Genomic DNA, 21,566 nt, shown 5'->3' on the forward strand with positions numbered 1-21,566 from the left:
ATAAAAAAACACCCAGTAAAGTTATTGACCCCTTCCTGTTCCTAACCTCCACCCACAGAGACTCCGTAGACAGTCCCTCCACGACGTCCACCTTTTCCATAGCCGTGACACTATCTCTGATCAACAGTGCCACTCCTCCACCTCTTTTGCCTCCCTCCCTGTCCTTTCTGAAACATCTAAAACCTGGCACTTGAAGCAACCATTCCAGTCTCTGAGCCATCCAAGTCTCAGTAATGGCCACCACATCATAGCTCCAAGTATTGATCCAAGCTCTAAGCTCATCCACCTTGTTCACAATACTCCTTGCGTTAAAATAGACACGTCTCAAACCTGTCTGAGCACGTCCCTTCTCTATCACCTGCCTATCGTACCTACTACTAGCTTTCTCTATTTGAGAGCCAAGCACCTCTTCCCCAGTCTCTCGTTTGGATCCCACCCCGCAACAATTCTAGTTTAAACTCTCCCGAGTAGCCTTAGCAAACCTCCCCGCCAGGATATTGGTCCCCCTGGGATTCAAGTGCAACCCGTCTTCTTTGAACAGGTCATACCTGCCCCAAAAGAGGCCCTAATGATCCAGAAATCTGAATCCCTGCTCCTTACTCCAATCCCTTAGCCACACATTTAACCTCCTCCTCATTCTGTTCCTATACCCACTGTCACTTAGCACAGGCAGTAATCCGGAAATTACTACCTTTTGAGGTCCTCCTCAACTTCCTTCCTAATTCTCTATAGTCTTTTTTCAGAACCTCATTCCTTTCCCTACCTATGTCATTGGTACCAATATGTACCACGACCTCTGGCTGTTCTCCCTCCCCCTTCAGGATATCTTGGACGCGATCTGAAACATCCTGGACCCTGGCACCTGGGAGGCAAACTACCTTCCGAGTTTCTTTCCTGCATCCACAGAATCGCTTGTCTGCCCACCTAACTATAGAGTCCCCTATCACTAGTGCCCTCCTCTCTCCTTCCCTACCCTTCTGAGCCACAGGGCCGGGCTCTGTGCCAGAGACACTGCCACTGTTGCTTTCCCCCAGGTAGGCTGTCTCCCCCAACAGTACTCAAGCAGGAGTACTTATTGTCAAGGGGTACAGCCACAGGGGTACTCTCTGGTACCTGACTCTTCCCCTTCCCCCTCCTGACTGTGACCCACTTGCCCGACTCCCGTGGTCCCGGTGTGACCACCTGCCTCTAACTCCTTCCTATCACCTCCTCGTTCTCCCTGACCAGACGAAGGTCATCGAGCTGCATCTCCAGTTCCCTAACACGGTCCCTCAGGAGCTGCAGCTCAACACACCTGGTGCAGATGTAGCCTTCCTGGAGGCAGGGAGACTCCAGGAACTCCCACATCTTACACCGAGTACAGGAAACTGCACTCATACCCCTTCCTTAACTCAAGTCACCTACCTTTCCTCACCCCTTGAGCCAAAGCCCAAAATACTCTGCTACCTCTCACTCCGCTGCCCGCTCCGATGCTGCCCGCTGGATATGGCAGTTTGCTTTTTAAACTGCCCGCGCCTTACCTGCTGACACACAGTCCTGCACAGTCCAGTCCCCACTATTCCCGATTAAAACATATATAAAAAAAAGAACCTTGTAAAACTAAACCTTTATAATAAAAACCCTATATAAAAAAAGAAAAACTTATTTGTCCTGAAGTCCCGACATCAGCCGAAGCGAAACCCACGAAACCTTCTTGCATTCATTTGGTCAGGGCATTGTGTATAAGAGTAAGGAAGTCATATTGCAGCTACATAAAACTTTGGTTAGGTAGCAATTGTGTGCAATTCTGGTTACAGGGAAGATATGGATGTGTTGGATGTGGATGTGAAAGGGTACAGAAGAGGTTTACTAGGATGCCACCTGGATTAAAGGGTATGAGCTGTAAAGAGTTTGGACAAACTTGGGTTGTTTTCTCTGGAGTGTTGAGTGCTGTGGGGAGACCTGATAGAAGATTGTAAAACAGTGAGAGGCATAGGTTCGACAGTAACAATCTTTTTCCCAAGGTAGAAATGTCAATTCCTGGAGGACATGCATTAAAGGTGAGATGAAGAAAGTTTAAAAGAGATGTGCAGGGCAAATACTTTTGGTAGGTGCCTGGAGCCAGCTGCCGGGAGTAGTGGTGGAAGCAGATACAATAGTGCTTGTTTTAAGAGTCTTTTGGACAGACACGTGAACACATAAGGAATGGAAGGATATGGATCATGTGCAGGCAGAAGAGATTTAGTTTTAGTTTAATTTGGCATTGTGTTCAATACAGACATCGTGGGTCAAAGGGCTGTACTGTTGTACTAAAAATTTTAGTTAGGTCCAATTGGAGCAAAACAAACAACTTCATACTTTTTTTATGTGACATGTGGCTGTAGATGTGAGCGAATTCATCGGCAACTTCATGAGGATTCCAAATGTCGCCTTAAGCAGGAGCTGATGGAACAGCATGAATTGGAGAAAACTCAGCTGACGCAGTTTTATAAACAGCAGATCACTCAAGTTAAGTGAGTTTTAAAATCTCCATGAAGTAATTCTCAGTTATTGAATTAAGAACAGAAATTGTTAACTGAACATAGGAGTGATCATTGGCAACACTACCTTCAGAATGTTTATTCGCTTTAATGGAAAATACTATACTATATTATTATACTATTATAAATACTACTCAATGTAGGTACTGAGAAACATATTTTCATGTATATTTACCTAACAAGCATCTTTCACCATTCAATAGTCATAGATTCAATCCTGACCTTCAGTACTGTCTGTGTGGAGTTTGCATGTTTTCCCTGTGACAGTATGGGTTTCCTCCAGGTGCTCTGGTTCTTCCCACAGTTAGAGTCGCACAGCACAGAAACAGGCCCTTTGGCCTGATTCATCTTTGCCAATCAAGATGCCCATCTACTCTAACTCAGTTTCCTGCATGTGGCCCTTTGTTCCTTTCCTATCCACGTACATGTCCAAATACTTTTTAAATGCTGTGATTTTTAAACCACCACCTCTGGCAGCTTGTTCCATGTATCCACCACCCTCTGTGTGGCAAATATTGCCCCCAGATCTCCTTTAACTTTCTCCCCTCTCACCTTAAACCGATGTCCTCTAGTTTAAGACTCCCCTACCATTGGAAGAAGACTGTGACTTTCTACCATATCTATGTCCATCATAATTTTATAAACCTCCATAAATCACCCCTCAACCTCCTGTGCTTCAGTGAGAACAATCCCAGCCTATTTAATCTCTCCTTTGAACTACAGCCTCCATTCCAAGCAACATTTTGCTGAATCTCTTCTGCACTCTTTCCAGCTCTACTACATCCTTTCTGTAGTGTGGTGACCAGAACTGCACGCTATATTCCAAGTGTGGCCCAATCAATGTCTTGTACAGCTGCAACATGATATCCCAACTCTTATACTCAATAACCCTCCCTATGAAGGCAAGTAAGCGAAATGCCTTCTTCACTACCCTATCCATCTATATGGCCATTTTTAGTGAGCTGTGAAATGGCACCCCAGGGTCCTTCTGGAACAATGCTTCTAAGGTTCCTGCTGTACACGTTGTATGTCCGTCTGGCATTTAATAATCCAAAGTACATTACCTCACACTTGTCTGTGTTAACTTCCATCTGCCATCACTCTGCCCAACTTTCCAGCTGATCTCTGACCCTCTGTATCTCAGGCAATCATCCTCACTATCTACAGCTTCACCAATCTTCATGTTGTTAGCAAACTTACTTATCAGAGCACCTACATTCTCATCCATTTGACACACAACAAAGGTCCCACACCGATCCCTGTGGTACACTTCTAGTTACCGTCTCGTCAGAAAAACAACTCTCCACCACTACCCCCACTTCCTATCATCAAGACAATTTTGGATCCAGCTTGCCAATACATCTTGGATCCCACATTCCCTAACTTTTTGGACCAACCTACTATGCAGGACCTTGTAGAAAGCCTTGCTAAGGTCCACGTAAGCCATGTCTACTGCCTTGCCTTTATCAATTTTCTTAGTTATCTCCTCAAAAAAAAACTCAGTTAAACTATGCCGACTCCCCCCAGTCAGTCTCTACCTTTCCAAGTGATCATATGTCGTATCTCTATGAATTTTTTCCAATAGCTTCCTTACCACTGATATAAGACTCACCAGCCCGTGGTTTCCTAGCTTATCACCACTGGCTTCTTAGAACATAGAACAGTACAGTACAGGAACGGGCACTTCAGCCCATGATGTCTGTGCTGACCATGATGCTTTATTCCATACATATTTGTGTGCTTGTCTAAGTGCCTTTTCAATGCCGCTATCATGTATGCTTCCACCACCACCCCTGGCAGGCATTCCAGGCACCTACCACTCTCCTTTAAACTTACCCCCTCTCAGCTTAAAGCTTTGTCCTCTGGTACTTGACACTGAATATGCCTCTCATAAAGTCTCCTCTCAGTTTCCAGAAAAAGCAATCCAAGTTCGTCTAACTTCTCCTTTAAGGTAAAACTCCAGGCAGCATCCTGGTGTCCACATCCTTCCTGTAATGGGGTGACCAAAACTGCAGACAGTACTCCAAATGTGGCCTAACCTAAGTTTTATACAGCTGCAACATGACTTTCTGACTCTTGAAATCATAAGATCGTCACTGTCCACTACACCACTGAATTTGGTGTCATCCCTAAAATTACCAGCATTGTCGTCCAAATTGTTAATATAGATAACAAACAGCTGTGGTCCCTGCGCCAATGCTAACACTGGTCTCAGGCCTCCAATCTGAATAACAACCCTCCACTACTACCCCCTGACTCCCAGTGCCAAGTGAATTTAGTATCCAATTGGCTTGCTCGCCTGGATCCCATGTGATCTAACCTTCATCCTCTTCCATTACTATCTTGCAGCCTACCGAATTGTGGTGAAAAACATGATGCTGGAGGAACTCAGCAGGCCAGGCAGCATCCGTGGAGAAAAGCAAGCGGTCAACATTTAGGCTCAGGACCCTTCTTCCTCCTTGAGTCCTAAAGAAGGGTCCTGACCTGAAACGTTGACTGCTGCTTTTCTCCACGGATGCTGCCTGGCCTGCTGAGTTCCTCCAGCATCATTGTGTTTTTCATTTAGATTCCAGCATCTGCAGTCCTTTGTTTCTCTAGTATTACTGAATTGTGGTCACTGTTTGCAAAGGTTCCTCCACAGATACTTCCACCACCTGCCTATGTGTATTGCTGTAAACAAGATCGAGTACAGCTCCCTCACTAGTAGAACTGCTTTTTAATACTAAAAGAATAGCTTTAACCCTACCTGGATACATTCAGCAAATTCCACCCTATGTAGGCTTTTTACCTTAAGGCAACCCCAGACGATATTGGGAAAGTTAAAATAATCCACTCCTACAACTCTGCTTTTACATCCTACTGTTGTTTGTTCTTCCAAATCCCGCTGACTATTTGGAGGCCTATAATATAATCCCATCGAAATGATTACCCCCTTCATGTTTATAAATTCTACCCATATAGCTTCATTTGCGGAATAACCACCCCCCCCCCCCCCAACCCCCGGGTCGTGCTGTAATGTTCCCCCGATCTTCTCCCTTTGTTTTTTATTGGATCCCCCACCCCCACTATACTCAAGAACATAGTTGTCAGTCTTACCTTTCCCTCAGCCACGTTTCCATGATTGCCACAGTATCATAATCCCACATGGTGATCGACCTCTCAACTGGTCTGTCTTACCTGAAAGGCTCCTGTATTAAAGTAAATGCAGTAAAGCCTATCAGCCCTCTTATGCTCCCCTACCTATCTCTGGCTGCTCTGACCAGACTTGCCTTCTCCATTTACTACATATGCTTCTCTCCCTTCCTGCTACACTCTCATTTTGGGTCCCATGCTCCTATGTCGCTGGTTTAAACTCTCCTGGGTAGCACTGGCAAAACTCTTTGTTAGGATATTGGTCCCCCTTCAGTTTGGGTGCAACCCTTGCTTCTGGTACAGGTCACTCCTGAATGAGAAGAGGGGGAATTACCTAAATATCTGAAGCCCTACTCCCGCACCAGCTCCTTAGCCATGCTAGATTTTCTATCGTCCTATTTCTAAACTCACTTTGGAGTAATCCTGAGATCACCACCTTAGCCATCCTGTTTTCAACTTTTTACCTAGCTCCCAGGATTCCTTTTGCAGGACCACTTCTCTCTCCTTACCTATGTTGTTAGTACTAACGTGGACCATGACTTCTGGCTGTTCACCATCCTCTTTCAGAATGTTCTGCACTTGCTCAGTGACATCATTGGCTTTGGCACTAGGGAGGCAACACACCATCCTGGAGTCATGCTGGCGGCCATAGAAACAAAGGCATGTGGGTTGGTAGGAATTAGCCACTGTAAATTGACCCTAGTGTGTAGATGTGTAGTAGAATCTAAGGGAATTGATAAGATAAGATCTTTATTAGTCACATGTACATCGAAACACACAGTGGAATGCATCTTTTGCGTAGTGTTCTGGGGGCAGCCACAAGTGTCGCTGTGCCTCCGGCGCCAACATAACATGCCCACAACTTCCTAACCTGTACGTCTTTGGAATGTGGGAGGAAACCGGAGCATCTGGAGGAAATCCACGCAGACACAGGGAGAACGTACAAACTCCTTACAGGCAGTGGCCGGAATTGAACCCAGGTTGCTGGCGCTGTAATAGCGTTATGCTAACAGCTACACTACAGTGCCTGCCCGTTATATGATAATTCTATGAAACAATGGCCACTTGACTAATGTACTTTTCATCATATTGTTTTCAAAGCTCACACGGCTTAAAGTACACATCTATATGCCATTCAGAGAGAGTTATTGAGATCACATGCCCAGTAAAAAAATACCCTGATTTTTTTTATTTACTAATCAGAAAGCAATTCAACAAAGTACAGCAATGGACATGACCACATGAATTTCAAACGAGTATACGAATATATTTGCACAATATAATAAACTTTGAAGTCCAGTGTAATTTGTTGAAATATTAACGTTGATCAAACAAAAGATAGAATTATATTTTTTTTCTTCTGTTTTCACTGAACTAGTTTTCCTTTTTTTCCTTTTTTTCATGTATTAGTACTCAGCTGGAACAGCTGAATCAAGAAATGTCAGGAGTGCAGGAGTGTTACATTACTGTCTGTAAAGAAAAAGACTCCTTGGAGAGCCGGTTAAGGGAGGAAATGTCCCTCAAGTTAACAACAACAGAACAGGAAGTTAGTGAAAAATCTTTTTATTCGTGTTACTGGATTTTTTTATATGTACCTCTTTGGGGTGTAAATTCATATGGTTATTGACACTTTAGAGACAGCATTACATTTTGTCTTACATTGCACACTATATTTTTTGTTTACATTGAATAAGCCTCATGCTAGTGTTGGTTTATAAGACTGGCTGAATATTGAATGGAAAATTACCCAAGCTTACTAAATCCAGCTGTTGAAAGATACTTCAGCAGAGCTTTGAGTTGGTTTTAATGACTTCTAACTTTGCTTTGACATTAGACTTGAGGGGCACTAATATTTTTTTATACGGCTTGTGGAGTAGTTTTTGCATTTAATCAAGTGGCTACCTTTAATTTTCACTTGTCACTAACAGTTAGTATGTACTTAATGCTTCAGATATTTTGCTTGTTTTTAGTTTTTGTTATTTATGCACTGCTTTAAGTGCCTTCCCTTGAATGAGGTACAGAGAAAACTTACAAAGAAAAATCATGTAGTAGAAATGGAATTTCCAGAGTGTCCAGTTACTGTATTTATTTACTATACAGTTCCTTTACCTATTAAAACCAGAGTTCAAGTTCAGCCAAATTTGATGAGATAAAAAAAATGACCCTAAGTTAAAACCATTATGATGAGATTTCTCAACTCCTTTTAATAGTTTCTTATCCACTGGTGGATAAATTTACTTTGCGAAGTAGAAATATCCCACTGGAAATATTGTCATGCATGTGAGAAAACATTAGCAGGCTGCCACTTTTCCTGACTTAAATTTAAAATACAATGTTGCTTAACGAAATGTAGTATATTGTCATTTCATTAAAACATCTTTCAACACAATACAAGAAAAAAGATACTGACAGAATAACGTAAATTCCTGTGGCCCAGTGCCCTAACAGCCAGTACGCCAAGCTCAAAACATTTGGTAGACAAGTAAGTTTTTGACAGAGGCTTTATTTTTCAGTCTGAACACTCTTACTAGTTAGAGAAGGAGTATTTGCACTTGGTCTTAAATATAATTGGTGCAGCAAATGAATTATGAATTTCAATTTTTCAGTTGAAAAGGACATTTTTAGAAGAATTGCAAGAGAGTTTGAATGAGCTTCATGAAAAGCACGAGACTGCAATGGAAACTACAAAACAACAATGGATGAGAGAAAAAGAAACCGACATCAAGTTGCAAGTTGAGAGCCAGTTAGAGCTAGCCAAAGCACAGTGGCAAGAAGAACAACAAAAAGTAATACCCTTGGCAATTAATATGAATGTAGGGAAAATGTAATTCTATGCTGAGCCTTGCAGAGGGTATAAATCGATAAATCTTTTATATACTCAAGATTTCCTGGTATTTCTTTAAAAAATCTTTGATGCTTTTTACTTAATTTTGTTTTTATTGATTGATTTATATTTTAATAATTGTGTATTTTTTTGGAATTTTGGAATTTGTTTTTCTGAACTACTTCCTCTCTACCAATAGAAAATACTTCACAGTAGATTTTATTTTAAATATTCTCCATTAATTGTAAAGCTTTACATTTTATTACTGTCATAGAGCAGTATAGCACGGATACAGGCCCTTTGGTCTGATGAGTCCATGCTGACCACAGTGCTCACCCAACTAGTCCCAATTTCCTGTGTTATGTATTTGGTAAATTGGTTTATTATTGTAACGTGCAGTGAAAATCTTTGTTTTGCATGCCATCCATACAGATAGTTTCATTCCATCAGTGCATTCAGGTAGTACAAGGGGAAACAATAACAGAATGAAGTGTTACAGTATTTGTTCTGAATTGTAGAATTATGTAAATGCTCCAGCTTCCATTATGAAGTCAGAGAAGCTTGGAATTTAGGATAATATTTATGTGGGGATATTGCCATCTCATGATAGCCTACTGTGCTTTGTAACTAATTCAGTACTCTGAAGTGTCATTGTTGCAGCATGGGATAACATGGCCACCAAAATATACACAGGAAACTTCCAGAAGTGGCAGAACAGCAATGACAATAATTTTCAGTTCAAGTTGTGTTTTTTTAGTCTTTTCTTTTGGTTGAGAAATAAATACTGGGAATGAAATTGGGGGAATCCTGCTCTTTCTCGTTAATGGTGTAGGATCTTGTACATCTATCTGAGGGGGCAGTGTTTTACAATGCTGATTGCTTTTAGTGTAGAAAAACTCTGAGCCCAAAGAACTGAAGGAATGAGAACTTCTAAGATGTAGCTGTCAGGATTAAAGCCCTTTTATGATTGCATTAGACAGAATGGATGCCCATCAGTCGGCTTGGACGTGGTGAGCTGAATGGCCCATTTCCATGCTGTGTGACTGTGAGAATGCATCTCTGCTATTTGTAGGTATTGTGACTGCACAGATTGGCATTTCCTCATCCTTTTTCCTGATGTTAAACGTTCTTAGACTGCATAATTTCTGTTCATTGCATGTAATACGGAAATGAACAGTTCAGGCACTGGGGAATTGATAAGGTACTTTGTGATGCAAGTAGTTGTGCTAGCACTTATTCTAGATTAACATTCAGGGAGTATATGTAATTGCTAAATATCTATTGAATACCAGCATACATAACTGATCTTTCATTAAAATCAAACCTGAGGGTCTTCTAATTCCAGGTATTGTTTTCTTGATTTTAGGTTACAGAACAAGCAATATGTGCAGTTGAAACAGAGTGGCAGCTTTGTCTCCATATGGCTGTACAGCAAAAGACTTCAAAGAGAGAGGAAATTTGTCAAAATAAGGAATCCATTGACAGAGAGTTTTATACCTGCCAAGAGTTAGAAGCTCCACTTGCAAACCTAAAGCTGGCAATGGAGCAGCAAGCTAAGGAGGAAAAAATTGTGGTGGTTGGCAAGGCATTACAGAAACTTGAACTAGAACTGCAGAAAAAGCATGAAGATAATGTGGCCAGACAAGTAAGATGTGAAATATTGTGCCAGCATAAAATATGATAATCCATGACAAGTAGTGCTTTAAAAAGATCATTATTTGGAAAACATTTGAAGCGTGTCTTATCATTTAATGTCTCATCAATTTTGGGACAGTGTTTCACACAGAAGTTATTATGAATAGTGCAAATGTGGTAGCCATTTTAATGTGGGAGAGGATCCCATAAAGAGCAATTGAATGAAGAACATAAGAACAAGAGTCCGCCTTTTGGTCCCATGAGCCTGCTCCACCATTCGGCAAAATTATGGTTGATCTTCCACCTCATTTTTTCTGCCCTATACACACACCCTTTGATTCCTCCAATACCCATAATTCTGTCTATGTCTAGTTTCAAAACAATCAATGATTGAGCTTCCATAGTCCACTTGAGTAGATATTCCAAAGAGTCAGCATCCTTTGCGTAGAGGAATTTTTCTTTCATGCCTCAGTGGCCAACCCCATTTTGGGGTTCCCGTAGTTCTGCCAGGAGAAACGTCATTTCTGTATTTATCCAGTTTTGTATATTTCATTGAGGTCACCTTTCTCCTAAATTCTTATAAACAATTCTGCAACTGAAGAGAATCAGCCATTGTTGAGACCAGGCGCAGACTAGCCTACTGCTTTGCAGAGCACCTGCGCTTTGTTCACCATGGCCATCTGGAGCTCCCGGTTGCCAGCCATTTTAATTCCTCTCCCCATTTCCAAACAGACCTGTCTGTCCCCGGCCTCCTCTACTGCCAGGGTGAGGCTAAACACAAACTAGAAGAACAGCACCTCATATTCCGTTTGAGTAATCTACAACCCGATGGCATGAACATTGAATTCTCTAACTTCCAGTAAACTGCTCTCCCTCTGCTCTTCCTTTTCTCACTCCTGATCTACCTAGTTCCTCCTACACCCACCCCACTCCCCATCACCATGTTTCTTTCCCCATCTCCACCCACTCCATCTGCCCATCACCCACACACACTTTCCACTGATTCCCCTCCCCCACTATTCCCATCTGCTCACCCCACCTCCCTTATTTGATTCTATGCTTCTCCTTTCCTATTAGATTCCATCACCTGCAGCTCTTTGTTGCCTCTACTTACCACTTCCCAGCCTCTGTTGTTATTTCTACTCTCCCCTCCTCCATCTGCCTACCACTCCTCACCTGGATCCACCTATCACTTGCTAGCTCTTGCCCCATCCCTTCTCCTCACATCTTTATCTCCCCTCTATCTTTCAGTCCAAATGAAGCATCTCAACCCGAAACATCGACTACTTGTTTCCCTCCACAGATGCTGCCTGACCCACTGAGTTCCTCCAGCTTCTTGTTGGAAGAGAATCAGCTGTCTATACTGCCTCCACCCACTTCCACTTGTCAATCAAGCAAACCTCTCCCTGTCCTGGCCCTGAACCAGTATGTTTCTCTTTTACTTCCTCCTATCTGCTGTGCCCTTGCCAAGATAATTTTGACCCATGTACTGCTCCACTGGTCTTAATGATGAAATTGGTTAATTATCAAATGAACAGCATATTGTGGTGCTGGGTCTCAACCCGAAACACCAACCAATCCCCCGTCTCCACAGTTGCTCCCTGACCTGTTGAGTTCCTCCAGCAGATTGTTCTTTGCTCTGGATTACAGCATCTGCAGTCTCTTGCGTCAACATCGTATCACACTCTACCTGTGAGCAACACTACTATGGAAGAGAAAGATATGACTTTAATCATAGTGTCATTTTTTTTTGCTCCTTTATTTATATTACTTAAAATAAATCATTCTGTCTTATTAACATCTGCACAGTGAGATAGGAGTTCAAAAGTTGTGGGAGGAAATGAACGATTTATGTTTTTGCAAAGATATTTCAGAAATTGAAACTGACACTGCAAATCCAAGAAATTTATCATGACTATTAACCATTTTGCACTAAAATCCTAATTCTGTGGTGGATCAGCCATAGCTTAGATTTGAAGACAGGTTATTGAGCAAGTTTTTAAAAAAGTTTTATGGATCATGATATTTTATGAATCATTATATTTTGTTTGAAGGAAACTTTGTTCTTTTTTAAACTGATTTAAAGAGCAATATTTTGGAGAAAAAAAGGTTAAAGTAAAAATGGTAAAATTTGTTTTTTTAAGGTTGAAATAGCATTAACAAAAGCTCATGAACGTTGGTTGGAAGAATTGACTAACCTGCCTGAGTACAGAGCTAATTTACACATTGTGGAACTGAAATGGGAGAGAAAGCATGAAGAAGGTGTAGCAACACAGGTAAAATGTTTCAGGCTTACCATTTTACCCAGACTATCTGCTACGAGTAATTTTTTTTCAATTTTAGAAGTCTAAGTAAGATGGAGCTAAAATTTTTTTGAAAGCTTATTTTATTCAGAGATGTTGAGTTTTACTGCAACATGTACTAAAATTTTACTTCTAATCATTCATACTTGACATGCCTGGAATCTTTCCCCCTTGTTATGCTAAACATGTATTGCATATAGCACTAGCATCCTATTCAAAATTGGTGTTAAAAATTGTACTATGGTGATTTAGCACTCTCTAGCTCCTGACTGCTACATCTTTGCTATGCTGGTCATTAGGAAGGATGTCAGACCTTTAAAGGAGCTCTCCCCTTAGTAGCTGCTAAATAGCTACAAAACATGGTGCAGTGGAGCCGAGGGAAAATACAGAGGAGGGAGGAAATGTGTGGGCGTCCTCCTTGCAAGTATCCATCATGATGTGAGTCTACATGTTGTGAAACATGGGATGATCATTGAGATAGAAATTGCAGCACAGAGCTCTGTTGTGCATTGTGATGATATTTTAGACATGTTGATTATTGGAAACAACTGGCAGATGCTGTGTGCAAGACAGCTTCGTCAGAGTAGAAACCCCTTAATTGGCATCTCATTACCAATCTCAGTGCAATGTGCTCATAGTTTGTAAGTCTTCAATGAAGGTTAGTCCAGGATAATGCTTTCCTTTAACAACCATTTCACTATTTACCACACAACCTGCTTCCACCACCTCTCCTGGCAGTGAGGTCCAGCCACCTGCCATTCGCTGAGTGTGAAAAATAAGCAATAGAACATAGAACATTGCAGCACAGTACAGGCCCTTCGGCCCACAATGTTGTGCCAACACTTTAGCTACTCTAAGATCTATCTAACCCTTCCCCCCCACATACCCCTCCATTTTTCTATCATCCATGTATCTATCTAAGAGTCTCTTAAATGTCCATAATGTATCTGCCTCTACTAGCAGCACGTTCCACGCACCCACCACTCTGTGTGTAAAAAAAAACTTGCCTCTGATATCCCCCCTGTACTTTCCTCCAATCACCTTAAAATTATGCCTGCAATCACCTTAAAATTGTGTTAGCTATTTCAGCCGTGGGAAAAAGTCTCTGGTTATCCACTCGATCTATGCCGCTTATCATCTTTTATATCTCTATCAGGTCACCTCTCATCCTCCTTCACTGCAAAGAGAAAAGTCTTAGCTTGTTCAACCTATCCTCATAATCCGGGTAGCATCCTGGTAAATCTCTGCACCCTTTCTGAAGCTTCCACATCCTTCCCTTGTGAGGCAACCAGAACTGAACACAATATTCTAAGTGTGGTCTAATCAGGGTTTTAAAGAGTTGCAACATTACCTCGTGGCTCTTGAACTCGATCCCCCGACTAATGAAGGCCAACATGCCATACGCCGCCTTAAAAACCCTTTCAACTTGCACAGCAACTTGGACCGATCTATGGATGTGGGCCCCAAGATCCCTCTGTTCCTCCACACTGCTAAGAATCCTGCTATTAACCCTGTATTCTGCCTTCAAATTCAACCGTCCAAAGTGAATCACTTCACACTTTTCTAGGTTGAACTCCATCTGCCACTTCTCGGCCCAGCTTTGCATCCTATCAATGTCCCGTTGTAACCTTTGACAACCTTCTACACTATCAACAACTATCACCACCAACCTTCGTGTCAGCTGCAAACTTGCTAACCCACCCTTCCACTTCCTCATCCAAGTCATTTATAAAGATCATAAACAGCAGAAGTCCCAGAACAGATCCCTGCGGAACATCACTGGTCACCGACCTCCAGACAGAATACGCTTCATCTACAACCACCCTCTGCCTCCTATGGGAAAGCCAATTCCGAATCCACACAGCCAAGCTTCCCTGGATCCCATACCCCCTGACCTTTTGAATGATCATGGAGAACCCCATCAAATGCCTTACTAGAGTCCACTGCTATACCACTATCATCCCGGTACCGAAGAAAAGCAAGGTAACATGCCTCAATGACTACCGATCAGTGGCTCTGACATCCACAATCATGAAGTGCTTTGAGAGGTTGGTCATGGCATGCATTAACTCCAGCCTCCCAGACAACCTCGACCCACTGCAATTCGCCTATCGCCGAAACAGGTCTACAGCGGACAACATCTCCCTGGCCCTACACCCAGCCCTGGAGCATCTGGACAGTAAAGACAGCTGCGTTAGGTTATTGTTTATTGACTACAGCTCTGCTTTTAATACTATAATTCCAAGTAAACTCATCACCAAACTCCAAGACCTAGGACTCAACACCTCCCTCTGCAACTGGATCCTTGACTTCCTGACCGACAGACCACAGTCAGTGAGGATAGGCAGCAGCACCTCCAGCACACTTATTCTCAGCACTGGTGCCCCACAAGGCTGCGCCCTACAGCCCCCTACTCTGCACCCTATACACTCATGACTGCCTGGCCAGATTCTGCTTTAACTCCATCTCCGAGTTTGTAGATGATACCACCGAAGTGGGCCGTATCTCAAATAACAATGAGTGGGAATACAGGAAGGAGATAGAGAGCTTAGTGACACGGTGTCATGACAACATCCTTTCCTTCAATGTCAGCAAAACAAGAGAGCAGGTCATTGACTTCAGGAAGGGGGGCGGTGCATATACACCTGTATACATGAACGGTGATGACATCGAGAGGGCTGAGAGCTTCCTAGGAGTGAACATTGGTCCTGGTCCAACCATGTAGATGCCACTGCCAAAAAAGCTCACCAGTGCCTCTACTTCCTCAGGAGGCTAAAGAAATTTGGCATGTCCCCTTAACCCTAACCCAACTTCTTTCGATGCACCATAGGAAGCATCCTATTTGGATGCACCACGGCTTGGTATGGCAACTGCTCTGCCTGGGACCACAAGAAATTACAGTGAGATGTGGACGCAGCTCAGCACATCACGGAAACCAGCTTCCCCTCAATGGACTCTGTATGTCTCACTGCCTCGGGAAAGCAGCCAGCATACCTCTTGTCTGCCTGCACTGCAATTTTTCTGTAACTGTAACACTATATTCTGCATTCTGTTATTATTTTCCCTTGTACTGCCTCAATGCACTGATGTGATGAGATGATCTGTATGGATGGCATGCAAAAGCTTTTCACTGTATCTCAGTACATGTGACAATAATAAACCAATTCACCAGTTTACATAGGACAGTACAGCATGGAAACAGGCCCTTCAGCCCAACCAGTCCAAGATACCCACCTAAGCTAGTCCCATTTGCCCATGTTTGGCACATATGCCTCTGACCCTTTCCTATCTACATACCTGTCCTTTGAAATCTTGTTAATGTACCTGCTTCAACCACTTCCCCTGGTAGCTCATACCATATACGTACCACCCTCTGGGTGAAAATGTTTCTTTCAGATTCCTGTTAAATCTGTCCCCTCTCACTTTAAACTTATGCCCTCTAGTTCTTGATTCCCCAAACCTGGGAAAATGACTGTGTGCATTCACCCTATCTATGCTTGTCATGTATAAATCTAAGGCTATCTAAAAGCCTCTTAAACACTACTATCATAACTATCATATCTGCTTCAACCACTATGTTTTCAAAAAAGTGATTGCCCCGCACATCTCACTTAAACGTTCCCTCTCTGACCTTAAATGCATGTCCTCTCTTATTTGGTATTGTTATCGTGGGAAAAAGATTTTGATGGTCTACCCTATCTATGCCTCTCATAATTTTATAAACTTCTATCAGGTCTCCCCTCAACCTCTGATGCTCCTAAGAAAACAATCCAAGTTTGTCCAACCTCTCCAATCTTGTGTCCAACATGATCAACGACTCTGCCAATTTTTTTTGTGTGTGTTTGCAAACTCACTAATGAGCCCACCTGCATTTTCACCCAGATCATTTAAATAGATGTCCCAGCAGTGATCCCTGCAGAGCACCACTGGTCACAGCACTCCAGTCACAATAACACCTCTCCACCGTTACCTTCTCCACTCTATGCTTCTATGGCCAAGCCAATTTTGAATCCTGAATCCTGAATGCTGAAAGTGATGGTGAATGTCATGCTGAAATATAAGCTGGCAGTAGTCCTGTACCTGTCAGCTTGGCTATAGGAAAGCTGTTATTAAACTGGAAAGAGTGCAGTAAAGGATGTTGCCAGGACTCGAAGGACTGAGTTACAGGGAGAAGTTGGACAGGCTGGGACTTTATTCCTTGGGATGTAGGAGACTGAGAGGTGATCTGACAGACGTGTATAAAATCATGAGAAGCATAGATAGGGTCAATGTGCACATTCTTTTTCCAACATTTGGGGAATTAAGAACTAGAGGACATAGTTTTGTGATGAGAGGAGAGAGATTTTGTAGGAACCTGAGAGGCAACTTTTTCACCCGAAGGGTGGTCAGTTTATGGAATGAACTGCCAGAGGAAGTGGTTGAGGCAGGTACATTAACACATTTAAAAGGCACTTGGACAGGTACATGGATAGGAAGGGTTTAGAGGGAGATGGGACAAATGGGGGCAAATGGGACTGGCTTAGATGGGAACCTTGGTTGGCATGGACCAGTTGGGCTGAAGGGCCTGTTTCCAAGCTTTATGACTATGACTGCATGACTACATGACTACAAAGGTAAGTTTGAAGAGAAATTCATTATTGAAATTCATGTTGAGGTGTCTGCTATAAGGGGAAAAAAAAGTACAAATGCTGTAAGCCATGTTCAAATGTGAAATTTTGTCATGTTAATTTGCTTTAGCTCTCAGCAAGATGGTGATTTGTGTTTGAAATGTAGAAACAGAAGCAGAAAATACAAAAGGATGGCAATTCATCCTCCACTTGTAACTGGATATTTCCAATGTGCTTTTCTCCATTTCTATTCATTGTTGATCACTCAGAATATTTTTAAAGTCTGCAATGTGAATTCTCCTTAATTTGTATGATTAAATAACCTTTATCTAGAAATTAATCTGGTCAGTTGTTGTGAATGTGTTTTATTGAATGCAACACATCCCACTCTTCCTTCAAAACTTACTTCCAATGATTTCAGCAGAATGGAGTTTCAGAGACGGTGGAAATTGTGCTGTTTTCTCTTGATAGTGTGTTTAGCCGTATCAGTCGAAGTAAGTGATTTAGAACAGTGTTTAGGTCAGGACCAGGTAAATGGAACAGTGAGGCTGTAGGCATAGATTCTTGAAAATTATTGCAAATCTAGAGCAAAGGCAACACTTTCACTTGGTCAATTTGAAGAGATATGCCAAACATAGAGCAGACATTCATTCCTTCAGCAATGAGTATTTGCATTGTACTAGATGCACGTTCAACATAACAGATTTATTATTAGAGCTCATGAATTAGTTCCCAGATTTAGAGTTTTTGAAATAATACTCTGGCAGACTCTGTTATAGTAGTGTTATGCAGGGTTCAATACCAGAACCCTTTTTACAGTATGAAAGATCTAGATTGTAATGACTAGATTGGGCACTATACTAAAATTAGCAGGATGGTAGATAGTTAGGAGAGAAATTGTAGGCTTCCAGAAGATACCAGTGGATTGATTAGATGGCATCAAGAAGTGCATTTGAGGAAGGCAACAAGGGAAAGAAATGCATGATAAATGGGCCAGTTCTAAAATGTGTTGAGAAACACAGGGATCTTGGAGTGTGTGTCCACATTTCCTTGATAAGGAATATAAGAGACTAGAGCTGGGAGGCCAGGCTAGAATTACATAAAATGTTTGATGCGTTTCTGGTCACTGTACTATAGGAAAGACATGAAAATACTAAGGAAGTTGCAGGGTTGGGAAAGTTTAGTTATGTAGCAAGCCTGAATAAAGGAGGTGGACAGAAGGTTGAATTGACATTTATAAAATTGAAAGGTGGAGACAGGGTGAACAGTAACAATCTATTTTCCTTAGCAGTGTGGTCAACAACTAGTGTCGATAGATTTAATTGATGGCAGAGGCTGGTGTGTTAGGGGAAGGCAGCAGAGGAGGACGCTGAGGAAAAATATTTTCAACCAGTAGTGTTGTCTGGAATTTCCTCCCGGAAAGGTGATGGAGGTGGAAACCCTCAGTGTGTTTGGAAAGTATTTAGATGAACACTCAAGAACCTATAATCTACAAGACTATGTACTGAGAGCTGAAAAATAGGTTTAACATAATTAGCGCTTTTTGTCCAAAATAGGTGGAGTGGCCTTTCACTGCCATGAATTGCTATGCTTTCATGAACTTAAAATCCAATGGAAAATACCATGTAACTGTTGAGATTACATTCATTATGTGAAGGAGGGCAATGAGGAGGGAAAGAACTTTGAAAAGTGTCATTATTAGATAAATTGCATTGATGGGTAGGAGTAAAGATGTATTGATTTATTATTAAGATGGATTTGTTAATTTGATCGATCCTTGTTATTTACAGATTGCAGCAGTAGTGAGAGAAAATGAGGAGAAATGGAAGAAATATGCATTGGAAGAAATTGAGAAAGCTGGATCTAGCATTAAAGTTGCAGAATTGCAAGAAAAAATAGATATTCTTGAACGTGAATTAGAACTTCAGAAAGAAGAAGCATCAGCGGTTATTAAAACTGAACTAGCCAAAGTTCAAGCCCAATGGAATAAGGAAAAACAAGAAGAGATCAACAGAATTCATGAGTTAAATGAGAATGATTATCGAACCTTCTTAGATGAGCATAGAAATAAACTTAATGAAGTTCTTAAAGCAGCTAAGGAGGACTTTACAAGGCAGAGAAACGAGCTACTTGCACAAAAGGATGCAGAATTAAATCTGTGTATCCTGGAGAAACAAAAGGAATGGTCAGCTCACCAAGAGGAGCAGATTAAGCATGTAAAACAGCAGTATGAATCTGAGCTTGTTGCTGAAATTGAGCTTTATCTGAGGCAGATCTCAAAACATTTTGTTATAAAATCTGAGACTGCCTATTTTAGAATAGAGGAATATTGTAACCGCATCAAGCCCATACCTGCACAGATTGATAAGGTGAAGGGCCGGCTCCAAAAAGTTTGTATGAAACTGGTTCAAGAGATCCTAGAGACTGTACACAAAGAGGTAATGCAAAGTAACTTTATGTAGACAATTCGGAAAATGTTGTACCCTAAATGAGTTTTCTTAAAAACATCACTGGGGCTTGCTGTTTTTCCTGCCAAAGGAACGCCCCGTTGCACACCCCGATGGAGTGGTTTTGCAAGGTTTGTTGTGTTTGCTGATTTCACTTCCAATCTCCCTTCACACTTAGAAAATCACAATGATGTTTCCTGTATTGAAAGCATTACTGTTAGTAAGTATGTTTACATATTTGTGACAGACTGTGCGAGGCATCATGTTAATTTGTCCCTTTCAGATATGGACTTTAAGATGGCAAAAAGAGAGTTTGTGTGTATATTTCTAATTCTAACGTAAAATATGTAAAATTATTTATACTTTGAATGCCTTGTTTCCTTCAGGAGAATAAATTGGATCTGCAAAATACATTAAGAGAAATAGAAAAGCAACATAAAGAATATAAAACTGAAAAGGAGGCACAGCTCAGGAAACTTGAGTTATCAGAATTTCAGCTCAAACAAGAACTAGATCATTTGCAGTACAAGTTGAACACCACCACCCAGCAGAAGGAAATCAAATGCGGTATTTCAGTTATTTTTATTCAACAATTAAAAATGGTTAATATTTTAATACAACTGTTCATCTTGTCAAAGAGCCCATTTGATTTGTTTCAGTGAGACAAAGATTTTCATGACATCTGACTCCAAGTTAAAATATAGAATATCTGAAGAGCAATGGAGAAGTTCCATTGTTTGTGCTCTCACCATGAGAACAAAAGTTTAGGGTGTATTTAAAAGAAATTAAATTGCACTCTTATCCATCTCAGAGTTGTAGCTGTGCTTTTAACCTTGTGGATTTAATGAATACTTGTATAAGAAAATGATCCAAAAGCTAAAAGGTGCAGTTTCTTTTAAAAATAGTAGTGAAAATTCGTGAATTTTTCCTATTGAAAATTTATCGTACAGATCAAGTTTCTGGAAAGCAAAACTTAAATCCTGAATATCAGCCATGTGAGAAACAAAGCAACCTGCAGGTAAAGAAATTGCAACAAGAATGTCAGCAGCTCAAGGAAAAGCTGGATAAAATGGGTCAGCAGCTTCAGCTCACTGTTGATGAACACAAAATCGATGTACGACACCTTAAAGGTCAGTTGCAAGTCTCATTCACTTGAGACTGGAGTTGCTGATACTGAGGAGGTGGGAGAAGTATGTACAACCATTGGGTTATTGAGGTCTCTATATTTACTTTCCACTGTTTTCATTGAAGTTCCCTGGTTATTTCTCTTGGGGCTTTAGATTGTCCGCAGCGGGAGCTACAAATTCACACTGTGTTGGTGCTTCCCACGTATACAATTCTGCTTGCAATATGTCAGGGATAGTCTGAGCAAAGTTTTGAAAGTTCGGTTCTTGCATCCAGTAATTTCCATACACTGGTTGTTGTTGTTGTACCTGAGTTTTAGCAAATTAAGATCTGTTTGTACTTAATTCCTTTGCAGTATTGAGTCAGTATCATTTACTGATTTCAAAATTATTTCATGAGTGCTTCCCAATGAAAATGCATTAGCATTAGTTTTTCCCATGTTCTGGAATTCCTTCCCTAAATGGTGCTCCTTACTGTCTCTTACCTCCTTTTAGATGAACCTCAAAACCGAACTCTTTGATCAATGTTCTTGGTCATCTTTCCTGATTAGCGCCTGATCTTGCTTGAAGTCAAACTTTATTTAGTAATGCTCCTGCGCCATGTTACGAAATGTTTAATTCTGTTACTGGTTATTAAATGGAAATTAATGTGATCAGTATGTTAAAACTTCACAACAGCTGAATTACCTGATGCAACTAGCAATCTTTTCCAGAGAATTGATGTTTTAATCAATTTGAGTGGCTAGGCTAATAGTATATTAGGGAAAATATCACACCACGATATCCCCACTACTTTATTGTTTCTACAGATATTCTTTGGAGATATTAATTACCGCTGCCTCTGCCTGTCCGGTCTTTGGCCTAGATGCTTTGTTGGAAAATACACCAACTTGAGAAAATAGCCATACACTAACTTGATAAGCAAGATTTATCCCTTTGCATTTAAGAAGCTGTTAGACACATGACTCTGCAGGG

At 41.3% G+C, this 21,566-nt stretch overlaps 1 protein-coding gene across 1 annotated transcript in view; it reads left to right on the plus strand.

Moving 5' to 3' along the window:
• The window catches only part of cep152 (centrosomal protein 152), a 106,018-nt gene that overhangs the window by 70,327 nt on the left and 14,125 nt on the right, over nucleotides 1-21,566 (plus strand). Inside the window, exons 16-23 of the mRNA XM_052040432.1 lie at nucleotides 2,364-2,492; nucleotides 7,062-7,197; nucleotides 8,258-8,437; nucleotides 9,842-10,120; nucleotides 12,255-12,386; nucleotides 18,811-19,458; nucleotides 19,854-20,034; nucleotides 20,418-20,597. Coding sequence (XP_051896392.1) covers nucleotides 2,364-2,492; nucleotides 7,062-7,197; nucleotides 8,258-8,437; nucleotides 9,842-10,120; nucleotides 12,255-12,386; nucleotides 18,811-19,458; nucleotides 19,854-20,034; nucleotides 20,418-20,597 — 1,865 coding nt within the window. The remainder of the gene's footprint in view (nucleotides 1-2,363; nucleotides 2,493-7,061; nucleotides 7,198-8,257; nucleotides 8,438-9,841; nucleotides 10,121-12,254; nucleotides 12,387-18,810; nucleotides 19,459-19,853; nucleotides 20,035-20,417; nucleotides 20,598-21,566) is intronic.

This window comes from Pristis pectinata, chromosome 28, assembly GCF_009764475.1.
Source record: "Pristis pectinata isolate sPriPec2 chromosome 28, sPriPec2.1.pri, whole genome shotgun sequence".
NCBI classification, from domain to species: domain Eukaryota; kingdom Metazoa; phylum Chordata; class Chondrichthyes; order Rhinopristiformes; family Pristidae; genus Pristis; species Pristis pectinata.